At 38.9% G+C, this 15,578-nt stretch overlaps 1 protein-coding gene across 1 annotated transcript in view; it reads right to left on the reverse strand.

Moving 5' to 3' along the window:
- The window catches only part of DAPK1 (death associated protein kinase 1), a 95,505-nt gene that overhangs the window by 45,697 nt on the left and 34,230 nt on the right, over positions 1-15,578 (reverse strand). Inside the window, exon 3 of the mRNA XM_031598538.2 lies at positions 11,569-11,790. Within this exon, the coding sequence (XP_031454398.1) occupies positions 11,569-11,790 (222 nt within the window). The remainder of the gene's footprint in view (positions 1-11,568; positions 11,791-15,578) is intronic.

Below are 15,578 nucleotides of genomic sequence, written 5' to 3' on the forward strand. Positions count from 1 at the left end.
TATCTAAATTTAAGTGAACCTAAACCCACGTACTCAAATATGCTAGAAAATAAAGCTTGTCTTTGCTCATACACCCATATGACATTAGATTTTGTTTGGTTGTATTTTACTGGAAAATACAAAATTCAAAACTTTCTTTATAATAATTACTAGTATTGTTTTTTTCATTATTCTTGTGTTCAACTCTTGAAAAACATAGTGTACTCTCTGAAATAGTGTTATCACACTAAGCATGCGTGTTATATTTCTACTCTAATCTTCCACATAACTTCTCTAACAGGAAAAATCTACAATTGCTCTTAAAACAATTTCTGGGCTGCAAGGGCACATTGCTGGCTCATGTCCAGCTTGCCACCCACCAGTACCCGCAAGTCCTTTTCATCAGAGCTGAGGTCTGTCTTTCCATCCTGCTGTATCAGCCTGTACTGATAGTAGCATTGCAGTGACCCAGTTGTGAGATCTTGTACTTGGATTTGTTGAACCTCGTGGTTCCTGAGCCCACTGCTTGAACCCTTTAGGTCTTTTTAGATGGCATTCAGTCTCTCAGGTGTGTGACTGCACCACACAGATTGCTGCCATCTGCAAACTTGCTGAGCATGCACTCGATCTCACTGTCATTGTCACTAATGATGAAGATACTTAAAACTGTTGGCCCCAGTACTGACCCCTGAGGGACACCGCTCATCACTGATCTCTATTTGGCATGAGCCAATGATCACTATTTGTTGGTTATGATCCTGCAATTAGTTCCTTGTCCAATGAATAGTCCACTCATCAAATCCTTGTCTTCCAATTTGGAGAAAAGGATGTTGTGGGGGGATGTGTCAAGTGCTTTACTGAAGTTCAGACAGACAACATCAGTGGATCTTCCCTTGTCCACTGACACAGTTTCAGCTTCAGAGAAGGTCACCAAGTTGGTCAGGGAGGACTTGCTCTTGGGGAAGCCATGCTGGTTGTCTTGCATCATCTTCTACTTTTGCATGTGCCTTAGCATAGCTTCCAGGAGTAGGAGGATCTGCTCCATGATCTTCCCTGGCACAGAAGTAAGGCTAACAGGTCAGTAGTTCCCTTGGTCATCCTTTCTATCCTTCTTTAAAATGGGTGTGATATTGTTTTTTTTCAGTTCATCAAAGATTTCACCCATTTGCATGATTTTTCAAATATCATTGAGAGTGGCTTGGTGACTATGTTAAATAATTCCCTCAGGACTCTGGGATGCAACTCATAATGACCCAAATACTCAGGAATGTTCAGTCTCCTCTGGTGGTCATGAACCTGATCTTCACTTACAGCAGGAGCAGCACTGCTTCCCAAATCCCATCATCTGATTCTATCTACTCGAAGTGTGTGTAAAGAGCAGTTGCCAGTGAACGCTGATGTAAAAAAATTGTTTAGTACCTCAACCTTCTCCTTGTATGCTCTTACCAGTCTGTCTGTATAGCTCACTAGGTGGGGAGTATACACTTTCCTGGGCTTTCCTTTTCCGGTTGATGTACCTATAGAAGCCTTTTTTATTCTTTGCAATCCTTGCCAAGTCCAGTTCCAATTGGGCTTTAGCCTTCTTCCCAACTACATACCTACACAATGTAGAAGCATAAGGTTACCTGTCCCTATCTTCACTGCATTTTCATCTTCCTCTCCAGTTTGACCAGTAGGTCCTGGTTCAGCCACACTGAACCCTTCCTCCCTTCCACACTTGGGGATGGAGAGCTCTTGTGCAATAAGGAAATCTGACAGTTCTGCTCTGCTCCCTCATCCTTGAGGACAGATTCCCAGTGTGTTTTGTTGACTTCACTCCCTGAGGAGCTGGAATTTGCCTTCTCTAAAATTCAGCATCTTGATTTTACTCTTTGCCTGTCCCATATCCCTCAGATGTGTAAACTTCACCATGCACAAAGTAAACAAGAAACAAGATTCATAACTTCTCTTAAAAAAATAATCAAGCTCTCTTCAGTTTTAGAACACCTACAGAAGTAACTTGCCGTTCTATAACTGTTTTTTCCTGTTTATAAAAACAGCACTATTACACAGAAAGGTGTTAGAGACAGTAAAGGAAATCACATTATCCCTTGTATTTTGTACAATACCGATAATTTAAAAATTATATGTATATATATCAGAAAGCATAACCGAATACAGTATTTATACTTTCTGTAGGGAAAAAATAATCTGTTCATTATTTTTAAAGTTCTAATTATGAAAAATAATGGGATTAACATGTAACAATAGCTTAACAATCCAGGCAAGTTTCTGGAAATACATTTGACTTACTTTATCGTGTCTACTTTTCAAGAGACTTAATCTGCATTATTGTAATGCAAATTGCATGAAAAGTGTATTTTAATGAGTTCTTGGAGCCTTCACTGAGCTGCCTAGAAGATAATAAGAGTATTGTTTTGGGTATTATTTGGGGTGTTGTAATATTTTTCTCATGAAAACAATTATTAAAACAAGTGCAAAATGAAATGCAAGAATTACAGACTGCAAGGAAGAGAGATTTTTTCAATAATTTTTTGTTTGTTTGTTTTAGAAACATTAAAATGAAATTGCTGCAGATTAAATACAGTTGATTATCTTATGCAGGCTGATCAGAAAGATCTTATAAACGGATGGATATGCATATTCCCTTATTCTTTGCTTCCCTCTGAATTAAAGTAAAAGGCTTCAAAGAGCTTAACAATGCAGGTATTGTTTATTAGCTTCCTTCTAATGCTTTTCAGAAGAATGTTTACTCTGTTACCTTCCTGGTCCTGGTCAGGTCTGATATTAAACACTATCACCATAGGTATACAGAAAATCATTGCATCATTACAAGGTAATTGTTGTTTTAAAACAATTAATAGAGTGCTAATGCATGTCTGCACTCAACACGCTTTACAAACTAAGTTTTAATTCTGCAGTTTATTTACTGGCTCACAGTTCCTTTCATTAGTGGAATCTACTCTCACAAATTATATAATCACTTTATATACCTAGATTCACACTGGATGATCTTGAGTGGACTTCCAAAATTGCAGATTAAGAAACTGCTTTAAAAAAAAGCCAGTCTAAGACACTGGCTGTCAAACCTATTGTGTCAGTCCTCACAAATCTAAAATACTGTCAGGTTTTCAAGTCTAGTCCTGTGCTTCAGCCAGGATAATGTGTTTCCATACTAAATAAACACAGTGTAAACTATTCTCCCATGTTTAATTTTAGAGGTGAAACTGCAAGCCAGAACTGTAGCAAAAGAAAACCCTACTGACCAAAATACCTGCACATAGTCTTTTCTGCTACATGGCAGCAGTCTCAATCTAAAGGAGAAGAGGCAGACCATTCAAATCCTAAGACTGACCTTATAAAACTTCAGCCTCTCCCAAGAACAACACAGGTTCCACTGCCATCACAGTGACCCAGCATTGTTTCTCATGTACAAGTTAGGCTTGATACTGTTGGAGAATGGATGCCCTGTTTAAATCTAGCTTCAGATCACTACACAGGCTTCCCTGCTGCTGCCAGAACCCTGCAACCTAGCTTCCAGCTTGCCTTTTAGACATAGGGATCCATACTGCACTACATAGCTGACTGCTGCCAACAGACTGGGTGAGAATTGCTTTCCTCAGGGTGCAGAGGCAATGAGTTCACTGAGCACGAGGATTTCCTTCTACAAAGCACTTTGGAATAATTATATATTGTATCCTCTGGAAGCGCATTGCTTTTTCTCTATTTTCTTTTTCTCTGTGCACTATCTGTTTGCTAGCAGGAGTTACAGACAGCTTTCTGAATAATTCACCTATGCACTGACAACTCTTCTCTACAAACTGCTATCAAGTGACAGGTCAACAAGAAGATATATCTCTTCATATTAACATTAACAGCTGAACATACATCACATCTGAATCCCATTACAGTTTCGAAACCTTTACTTTCACCATTATGTAACTGTTTCCTTTGAAGCATTAACTCTTCACTGTTCCTGAATTAAACCTTTCTGCTTACCTTTAAATTGGAAATGTTCTCCAGTTACAATAAATAGATTGTTTATATATTTGCTTCAGTATACTAAGAACTTGTGACTCATGGGTATCACATTTTGATCCTAGAGGTCAGTTTTTATTATTTACTGTGCTAAAACACAGAAAGCTGCAAGGACTGAGTAAATCTATTTTCACTGCCATAACATCACTTCATACCGTTTTCAAGCAGCAGAGCACATGTTTTTAGAAACAGCAACAGCCCTGAACTTGAAAATATTCTGTACAATCATTTTTACTAAGAGTAACATTGGTATCACTGCATCTCCAAAACAACGAGGCAGCAATGCTAGCTTTCCTGAACTGGTTGAAGTGAAACAAAGACTTGGGTCTGCCGCATTTACATAAAATGCAGTAGTAGTAAGCACAGTTCCCCATCTTTCCAAAGGAAGGCTGACAAGATGTTTTTGCAGCTCACATATTTCTCTCTGGGAACTGAAATAGATCACACCTGCCAAAAAAGGACTTCCAGATAGTACTGTTTCCAGTTATCAGGTCTCCTCAACTAGGAAACATCTCTAACCAGCAGACCTTGGAGGAAGTCATTACAGGAACCGGCACAGGGAACTTAAAACCAATTAACCTTCAAAGTCAGTGTGGCCACCTCATAATGACTCAGTCACATGCTGGGTTGATCACATTGCTTATATGATAATATTGCCTAAATGATAATTAATGATTATCTAATAATTTCTCATGAAGTCAAAGAAAACAAAACATAAAATGCTAAGTCCTTGTTTCAAGCAATTTAACCCAAGTTTAAGCTTAAAAGATTTAATCAATAGATTTCAAAATAATGTGAAGTAGAAAAGCTAAAATCCAGAATCAGTTTAATCCAATTTTTGAATCAGAATTAATTTGGGAAGTTATCTGAATTATTTTCTACTACAGGGATCATGTCCTTTCCTAATCCAAAATACTGTGTTATCAACTTGCAGAAGAAATGCTCTCTTCTATGGAGTCTGGTTGTCTGTGGTCAACTGTCTCTCCTATGATTCCTTGAACTTTTTCAAAATATAAGTTTTCTGTCCAAGACTAGAGTAAAATACTGCTACTTCCATTTTATTTAAGGATTTTAGTACTCATTTATCAGCTTTTATGAACTATATAGTTGCCAAGTCACTCTTCTGAAGTGAAGTAAAAAGTGTGCCAAATATTTTGAAAGGGCAGTTCAAGGATGCTGCTTTTTTTTTTTTTTTTTTTTTTTTTTTTTGTATCCTACCCTTGCAACACTATCATATTTAGTTTATTTTCTTAAAGAAACAAAACCAAAAACAAAACAGTCAAAGGCTTGTTACTGCATTACAACTCCTTGTCATTTTACTGCTCTAGCCCATAGTGGAGATAGTTGTGAAATCCTCTATCTGAGGATTTCTATCCTTTATTTTCTACAAGTACACAGACCAAGAGGCTTTGGCTTCAGAATAACTAGCCAGAAGAATATGTGCTCCATAACTGGGCAAGGACCTAGACAACTTCCAATAAGATGGAGACTTGAAAACTCCAGTACATCTTTCCAAACACATTTGTTAAGTCTTTATTTCTAGGTGCTGAAACACTCCCTGTGGTTCTATCTGACAGCCCGTGATTCAGGATTTTGAAGTCAAAAGGTAGCACAATATCTCAAGATCTGCACTGTGGAGCATGCTTATCTTCTGCTATCTCCCACTAATCTCTGAAAAGCCAGTACAAGGCTCATCAAGAACAACTTAGCAAGTCAGAGGTAAATTTAACAAAAATATCAAGGCTATTTTAGTCAAAATACAATTAAAGAAACTGTGCTGACTTCAAACCTCAGTGGAAGTCAAGCTATTTTAAGCAAAGTAAGTTAATTCTGATGATTTAAAAGAGAGATTACAGAGTTCATTGTTACTTGTACTTATTTTTTTGAAAAGCAACTCAAAATGTCATTAGAATTTTACCATCCATTCTTTGCTTTGTTCTGTTTTGATAAATATAGAGGTGCCAAGAAGATAGCAAGAATGGTTTGGTTGGAAAGTACCATAAACATCATCTGGTTCTAACCCCCTGCCGCAGGGAGGGCTGTCAACCACGAGATCATGTACTAATCAGGCTGTCCAGGGCCCCATCCAACCTGACCCTGAACACATCTTGGGATAGGGCATCTACAACCTCTCTGGGCAGCCTGTTCCAGCACCTCACCACCCTCTCTGTGAAAAACTTCCCACTGACATCTAACCTAGCTCTCCTCTCCAATAGTTTAAAACCATTTCCCCTTGTCCTATCTCTGTCTACTCGTATAAGAAGTCGATAACCCTCATGTTTATAATCTGCCTTTAAATACCGGAAGGCCATAATGAGGTCTCCCTGGAACCTTCTCCAGACAGAACAAGACCAGATCCCTTGGACTTAATTTTAAAGGAAGTATACAGGAACTAACTTTTGAAAAGTACAAGCCTTTATACTTAATGTTCAACCACTTGCAAGTAATAAAATTCCTCTCCTGAGCTGAGACTTTAGCGATACACTACAAGAATTAAGACTCTTAAACTAAGATTCCTAATGCTCTCCATCCATTTCTATGCTCAACATCATATTTGAAAAATCATGGCTGTTGGGTGAAATCTGTGATGAGTGGAAAAAAGAAAAAATTACTCCCATTTTTAAGAAAGGGAGAAAGGATGACCCAGGGAACTACAGGCCAGTAAGCCTCATCTCTGTGCCTGGGAAGATCATGGAGAACATTCTTTTGGTTACCATGTAAAGGCACATATGAGACAAAGAGGTGATCTGAGACAGCCAGCATAGCTTCACCAAGGGCAGATCATGCCTGACCAATCTGGTGGCCTTCTATGATGAAGTGATGGCACTGGTGAACAGGGAAGGGCGATGGATGTCATCTACCCGGATTTCTGAAAGCCTTTTACACGGTCCCTCACCACATGCTTCACTCTAAGTTGGAGAGGTATAGATTTGAATGATGGACTGTTTGATGGATTAAGAACTGGTTGGCTTGTTGCAGCCAAAGGGTTGTGATCAATGTTTCTGTGTCAGGCTGGAAGCCAGGCACAAGCAATGACCCTCAGGGGTTGGTCTTGGGACTGGAGCTCTTCAGCATCTTCATCAATGACATCGACGATGGCATCAAGTGTACCCTCAGCAAGTTTGCAGATGACACTAAGCTGAACATTGCAGTCTATACACTGGAGGAAATGGAAGCCATCCAGAGGGACCTGGACAGGCTGAAGAATTGAGCCCATGAAAACCTAATGAGGTTCAATAAGGCCAAGTGGAGGGTACTGCAGTTGGATCAGGGCAATCCCAGGTATTTATACAGACTGAGGGAAGAACTCCTTGAGAGCAGCCCTTCAGAAAAAGACTTGGGGGTCCTATTGGATGGGAAGCTGGACATGAGCCAGCAGTGTGTGCTTGCAGCCCAAAAGCCCTACTGTGTTCTGGGCTGCATTAAAAGAGAAGTGGCCAGCAGGGAGAGGGAGGTGATTGTCTCCCTCTACTTAGCACTTGTGAGGCCCCAACTGTAGTAGCGCATTCAGGCCTGGGACCCCCAACACAAGAAAGACATGGAGCTCTTGGAATGGGTCCAGAGGAGGGCCACCAAGATGATCAGAGGGCTGGAGCAATGCTCTTCTGAAGAAAGGCTAAGGCAACTGGGCTTATTTAGCGTGGAGAAGAGAAGACTCCAGGGAGACATCACTGTGGCCTTCCAGTACGTTGAAGGGAGCGTATAAACAGGAGGAGGAACAGATGTTTACAAGGGTGAATAAATGGTTTTAAACTGCGACAGGGAAGGTTTAGGTTAGTTATTAGGAGGAAGTTTTTCACACAGAAGGTGGTGACAGGTTGCCCAAGGAGGTTGTGGATGCCCCATATCTGGATGCATTCAAGGCCAGGCTAGACATAGCTCTGGGCAGCCTGATCTAGTGGTTGGCAACCCTGCAGATAGCAGGGGGTTGAAACTAGACGTTCTTTGAGGTCCTTTTCATCCCAGGTCATTGTGTCATTCTATGAACTGAAGGCTTTATTTTTAGCAAAAAGTATAAACAGATAACTCTAAGTACTCCACTACTGCTATCAAGCTGCTTTGAAAAGTGAGGCCATCTGGACTGTTTTCATCCTAAGCAATTGTTCTTCTCCAGTGCACCTGGAAAGCACCACATATTGAGAATATTTTGCAGGTCTGCAGCTTAAATTAAATCCTAAAGAAGTGGAAGGAAAAACAAAACAAAGTAGTCAGATATTGTGCATTCTCGGTTGCCAGCAGGCCAGTAAAAAGGTAACCACGTAGGCACCAAAAATGTCTGAGGAAAGAACGTAAACTTGTGGGTGTACTTGATCCTAATGTTGAAGTCATTCATTAAGATGTTTAAGAGCATCAGTCCCACATCAGATCATTGGGTCACACCATTCACCACTGTTTTCCATACAGATATAACTGCTAACCACAACCCTCTTGCTATGACCATCCAACCAATTTTCTTCCACCAAAAAGTCTTTCCCCAATTTAGGGATTAGAATGGGACTATGTCAAAAGCAAAAATTTGCAGAAATCTGGGTAGATGCCATCTGTTACCCTTTACCCTTCCCTTGTACATTGATGCTGTTACTCCATAGAAGATCACCGGATTGGTCAGACACAACCTGCTCTTGATGAAGCCATGGTGCTGACTATTTAAGATCACCTCCTCATCCTGCACTGTTCTCAGCACATCTACCAGGACGATCTTTTCCATGATCTTTCCAGGCACAAAGGTGAAGCTCACTGGCCTGTAGCTCCTCAGATCTTCCCTTCTATCCTTAAAAAGGGGAGTGTTTCCCTTTTTCCAGTCATGTGAGACTTCATCTGACTTCTCAGCCACGACTTCTCAAATATTTTGAAGAATGGCTTGGTAGATAAAAACAGCCAGCAGTAAGACAAGGAAAAAGTATACAAGAAATGATACAACAACTATCAGTCTGGGATTTGACATGTAATCTATTTATTTCCCTACTCTGTCAATATATTTTTTGAGATCACTAGCAAATATCTTAAATGCTTTCCTTAAATACTTTCTACAGAACAATGGTAATAACTTCTACTTCACAAGCTGGATAAAAGAATTATAAATATGAAGTCCTATACTATTAAGGTGAACATCTCTCATATACAGGTTGTGACATGAGAAAATGCTTTTTACTGAGGTGGTGGTGGGGTACTGTAAAAGGTTGTCCTGAGAGGCTGTATATGCCCCATCCCTGGAGGTTTCCAAGGTCAGGCCCCAGGCAGTCTGATCTAGTACTTGATCTAGCAGCTAGCAACTCTGCCAACAGCAGGGGGGTCAGAACAAGATGATCTTTGAGGATCCTTTCAATCCAAGCCATTCTATGACTACAGGATGCATGCTGTTTGGCCCCAGAGACTTGTACACATTTAGTCACATGAGGCAGTCTTGGACTTGCTCTGCTGTTACGATGAGGGGAATTTTGCTCCCGTGATGCCCATCCAAACATTCAGTGATGTAATGTGGGAAACCTGACTACCTGTGGAAACCAAGGCAAATAACTTGCTTGAGTGCCTAAATCTTCCCCAAATCTGCTGTTGCCATTTCTTCCTTCTTATTCATCAGAGAAAAAATGGATTACATAGTTAAGTATTTGAGTATATGATTAAAATGACAATCTTCCCACATTTTCAATGGTTTTGTGTAATACCATAGTAATTTTGAAGATAGTAAAAGTTGTCTCTACAGCAATTACAGCAATTCAGTTTATAAAGGGATCGCTAGTGTATCGTATCTTCCTCTCTGACCCTCTGTGCTACTTTTTGATACCACAAATAGCACTTCTTCAGATTAATATCCATGTAATAGTTTTGAGAAGTGGAGAAAAATCTCTGACACTACATTGGAATTATTGACTTGGCAATATGATTAGCTAAACAGCTAAACAAATAGTGTGCTGTGCTTCACATTATCAGTTTTATGAAACATTAACTCACGCTGGATGCAGTAACTGTTTCCATTCAATAAAAGTCAGCAGGTACACAAAGACACGCATGGCAGCCTTGCCACCAAAGGAGCTTTTATTCCATGTAGAAAAAAAGAAAAAGAGAGGAAAAGCTCCATTCCTCCTACCACTATCTACAGCTATTAAGTTTTCTTCATGGCTCAAGTACTGGACACTGGACTTTCATGTGGACAGACTACAGAACAGAAAGAAAGCAGTGCAGAAGCAGCAATGTGATAACAGTAAGATTACATATAAGAAGAATGTGAGAGCAAGGGGAGGGAAATCATGTTTTTTTGTTTGTTTGTTTGTTTTTTTTTTAAGTATTCATTACACTTTTTCTTTTTTAAAGACCTTTGAGCTTCAGTGGTATTAGGTCTTCTGACAGAAACTAAAGTTCTTACTTTTTACAAGTTGATTATTCAGTTTTCTGCAAGAATTCTCATCTACACAAATTCAAACTAATGCAAACGTGTAAATCTGAAACATAGGAAGCCAACACCCAGACAATAGCAAATGTTACAATGAGCAATCACATGCTGGACTAAGAGAAGTGTAAAAATGTTTCCATTTATTACAAATGTATATATCATAGCTAATAACTGGAGCATAACTCTATAAGGTAATTTGCAGTTTATGAAATTTCTACTGTAAATCTACATGTACGCAACTGAAAACACGCCACACTAAAGTATCCTTATAAGGTATGTGGAATTATCAGTTATGAAAGCTAGTAAATAGGAAGATGTAATGTACAAGAAAAAAAAATCACGTGAACAGCAAAGGAAAAGAGAAGCATTGCCCAAGATTCTCACAACAAATCAGACACATTTGCTTGCATGAAATACACATTCTGAAACATTTAAATGGTATGGAACAAATATGGCAATAATACACCCTGCATTAGGCATCCAAACAACTTAAAGACATGCATGTTCCACAAGCAGACACTGACAAGCTGTGAAGGGTAAATACTGATTAACTAGAGAACTTGCAGTCTTTGAGGAACCTGAGCTCAGGCTCCAAGCAGAAGCGAAGTGTTCTCTGCTAACACGGTTACTTCAGTCAATTAGCAAATAACTGGATAAAAAAATGGGAACTAAAACAAGGATGTGAAAGTTCAGTTTACATTTCAACAGGAAAGAACTGTGAGAATTCTACTCTCAATTATGTGGGCAAAAAAATAAATAAATTCAGTGATGCTGCTTTACACCAAAACAAAATACCACAAAATTTGCTAAACTAACCTCCATCCAGAATCTGTACTTCCCTCTGCTCTAATCTTGAAATCATTCAGCTCTACGCTGCTCTGGATTTAGAACAGTAATGATGATTAAAATAACAGGCAGGAAAAAATATTAAGTATACTGTACTTATTTAACCATTGTAGCACGTTTAGAGTAAAAAACAAATGTATAAATCAAGAAGTGACAACTCCAATATAAAGAAAAAGAACCCTCAGGCTATTATCATTCACCTTCAGTGAAGTAAGAAAGATTCATTAAATCACCATTCTTAAAGTACCTTCATTTCTTTAAAATTACAACAAAAAAAATCTGTCATTCTTCCCCAAATTTCTAGAGTCACTTACAGTTCCAGAATAAGAATGACATCTGTTTTGTTCTCATAAACATCATGCAGGGTAATCACATTAGGGTGTCGAATCTCTTTGAGAATGCTGACTTCTCGCTCAATATCTTCACGACCCACGCCACGTCGGCTAGATTTTGTTCTCCGTTTCTTGATGAATTTTGCTGCAAACTGCTGACCAGTGCTTTTCTCACGGCATTTTTTCACTACAGCAAACTGCCCACTGAAAAAGAAAAAAAAACCAGAAAGATGGTTCAAGAAAATTTAGAACTGGGAGTAGTTTCTACTTGCTACTACAGGGAGAAACAGCTGTAACTCCAACTTACCATCTCCGCTGAAATATATAACTGTTTATTGTGAAAACTAGAATAATACATGAAAAAAAAACCCATCCTGGAATTCTACAGACATGTAGCATGCACATATACCCATGTTTCAGCATACATAACTAAAAAATACTGCCTGTGTAGACCATTAGATTTTTGACACATATATGCTTTGGGAATTAGTGGGAGAAGGTTCTGCATTTCTCCATCTTCACTCATGCTGAGGGTAATTTTTTGTTCCAAGAATCTAGTGCTATGTTAAAGCAAGAAGAGGATTTCTAATACTATTAAACATTCCTCTTAAGTTTTCTTAAACTCTTGCTCAGGGTTCTCTAGCAATTTTGTTTTTTTCACTATACAAAAAACTATACAAAAATGTCAATGAGAAAGTTTTCTGAAGTTTTTCAATTTCTAAAGGTAAGCAAAAAAAAAAGTGACTCTTGATGTAGATTTATAGCAAAGGTTAAACCAAAGACAAGCTTAATAGGCTTGGATGTCTGCACAGAGATGTAACATAGGCACGTGCAACTCCCATCAGTACCTGAAAGATGAGCTAACTTGTACTGGTAGTTGATGCTAAGTGGGAATCTTCCCTATGTGAACGCAATCCATTACACCATTTACATCACTGAGAATCTGCTCAGGCAAAGTGCACTGATGAAGTAAGCAGACAATTAAGGAATATATGACAGACTGAAAATAGCCAATAACTGATAAAAGCAGTATTATATAATTAGCCAACTTCCATGCTAGGTGGCTTGGACTAGATGATCTTTAAGTTCCCTTTCAACTCATATCATCTAATGGTTCCACAAATAAATATAAGAGAAAAATCACATTTGTGATTTATGAATTTGAGGGGCTGGATCATGCTGTTGGGTTGCCACTATCACCACACTTAAACCTGAGTGACAAAGCATCTTGAGCTCGGACACACACACACTGAGCAACTGCCTTGCAGAAGACTGGGCAGAGACATCAACCTTCACTTTCTAGAAAGGCTTTGGAGTAGCCAGCACTTACAGGGGAGTCTTTGAACTCTGCCATGGGCAACCAGAGAAGTAAACACTGAGAAAAGCATTCAATTTAAGTTTCAAGATTTGGTTTTACTTCAGTGTTATCATCAACACATTCAACATTTCATGAAATCAATTAATTAATTTGTAAGATGACATTATGTCCCTTGAAAAAAAAAATATTTAAGGCAAGGATTTTTTAAAAATTCTGCTGCATGCTTTGTTATTCCCCTGCATATCTCTGTTCTAAAGATAGAGCTGTACTGCTCACAGCTCAAACCTGTCAAGGGCCTGATTTGCCCGACAGGGCCCAACAGATATTCAAATGGTAGTGGGCAGAGCTGTGCTTTGGGCTGTGCTGGCCATATCCTCTTTCTGATTAGGTGTAAGATGGAAGGTGTACATTATTAGCCTGAACTTAGCTAGTGAGAGTCATCTGAGATGATCTTGGACACTCATACAGGACCAGGATACAAGGTACAGGACCGCTGGAAGATCTGTGTTGTCCTAGACCAGCAGCAGAGGGACAAAAAAGACACTCTACGGTACCTCAGCCCTCTTTGCTTGGTTCAGTTCAACTCCACAACAGCTCTCCAAACAACACAGACTTTGGGTTTGGTCTCCAGGATCTGCACAGTTTTGCACTACAGGGCAACAAGTCAGGGCAGAGCATGCACTCAATTATCTGCTCTGCTGTGGTGAAGGGCTTGCACAGTGTCCTAGGCTGTTGCTTATAGAAAGGAAAAGCTGTAATTCTCTCACTCTCTCTCACACAATATGTACGTCTCCAGAGATATTTAGTATTATTGAAAAAGCCAGCCATGTTTCAGAGAGTTCAAAGCTCCAGAGCAATTGCAAAGTTAGGCAGCAGATACAGGCATTTCTACAACTCAATCCAGCTCAAGGGTCAGAAGGAAGTAAAAAGTTCCTCTTCGTATCTTGGTCAAGTGGCTTTCTGCCTCTAAGTCTGAACTGCGCAACAGAAGAAACAAAATATTTCTGCTTATGATTCATCCACAGGCTTGAGTGCTATGCAGACATCTGGGGAGCTGATCATGGGATAAAAATGCTGCACACCACATGATATGTACACATGACATTAAATGACTCTGTAAAGAAAGACTGCCAGCAGCAACCTGTAAGGGTAAGTAATTTTTGGTTTAATCCCAATGGGCACAAAATTATTGTTACACTTTCTACTCTGCTTTTAATTTATTTTCTTGGGCTCTACTGCAATACTCAGAAGTTATATCTACCAAGGTAAGCAGAAAACCAGACAAATTCTGGGAATTGTATTCTTGTCACACTAGTTATCCCTTTGAAGGAGAGCTTATTAAAAACACCCTCATCTCTCCATACCATAGGGAGAAAAATACTAGTGCTAGACAAAAGCGTTCTCTGCCCAGTAACAAAAAATGGCTCTTTTTTCGTGTTTGAAAAGAATGCCAATCTTTGCATAAGTGAGACACCCACAACATGATTTTAAGCTATTAATGTTATTTTTTCCCCCACAGATTTGAGGTTGTAAATGCACTCAAACAGCACATTAATAATGATTTTGCAGCTAAGTGATTCGCAGCTCCAAGAAGCTTAGAATTTACTCTGCATGTGCGCACACGTAATGCCTATTCTCCTCTTCTAACAGCATGTACCCACTGCAAAAAAGGAAAAGAACACATTAATCTCAAAACAATTAAATAGTCATTAGTCAGTAAGGAAATATATAAGACCTTTTCAATCATAAAAATATGAAGGTTAGCCACTTTCTTATCAGCACTCTCCTCAGAAGTTTTACAACAGCTACTGCTTTACCATAGTAAAAAAAAAAAAAAAGGTAAAATAAAAAACATAATCACTACTAATATCAGGCTTAAGAAAGGCTGGGGCTAAAAAGTAACACTGAGGTACATGGATATACATTTTAGTATCCTAGATTTAATAAAATTGAAAAACTGACTGGGATTAAGAGTTATGTACATAGGTTGCTTCAAAAGTAATAATTTCTAGTTATTTCCATGGAAATGGTAACAGATACAGAAGAACACAATAAGACTATTTCAGAGAGTTAAGTATCAGCTACAAAACACTGCATATTCAGCATGTTCACCATCATTAGCTACACATTTTATTTTATTTTTTTTTTAAACAGAGATGAGCAAGCCTGCACGCCACATCTGTTACACTCTGCAAAGCTGTCCAGAACAAGGGGCCACTGCCATCACCATTTAGTCTCCATAAATGTTCAGCAAGCATCAATGAATGTCAAAGGCTGTCATTTTTTCCACGTGGAAGAATTCAGCCACACCCTTCATACACACATCCACTTTGACAGAGTGCCCCTCTGCCACCCGTCATGGCAACAACATGTAACAGAATACTGGTGGAAAGGTTCAGTCACTACTGCCATACTGCCAACATCCATCTCTAACATCATGGGCCAATATAATAAAACAAACAGGAGGAACCACTTTTGGAGAAGCCCTTCTCATTGAAGAAGCTTACACTGCTGGTGTCTGAAAAATTATGACACCTAAATTTCTGATATTTTTTCCCCTTAGTCCATGACATATTTTTTTCTTTTTTTTTCTTCTTCACTGAAGATAGTAATGCATTTTGGACTTCTTTCTAAATAGAAAGCATTCTGCACATAATTTTAAACATGCAGTAGT

This window comes from Phasianus colchicus, chromosome Z, assembly GCF_987193195.1.
Source record: "Phasianus colchicus chromosome Z, bPhaCol1.hap1.1, whole genome shotgun sequence".
Classification (NCBI taxonomy): Eukaryota; Metazoa; Chordata; class Aves; order Galliformes; family Phasianidae; genus Phasianus; species Phasianus colchicus.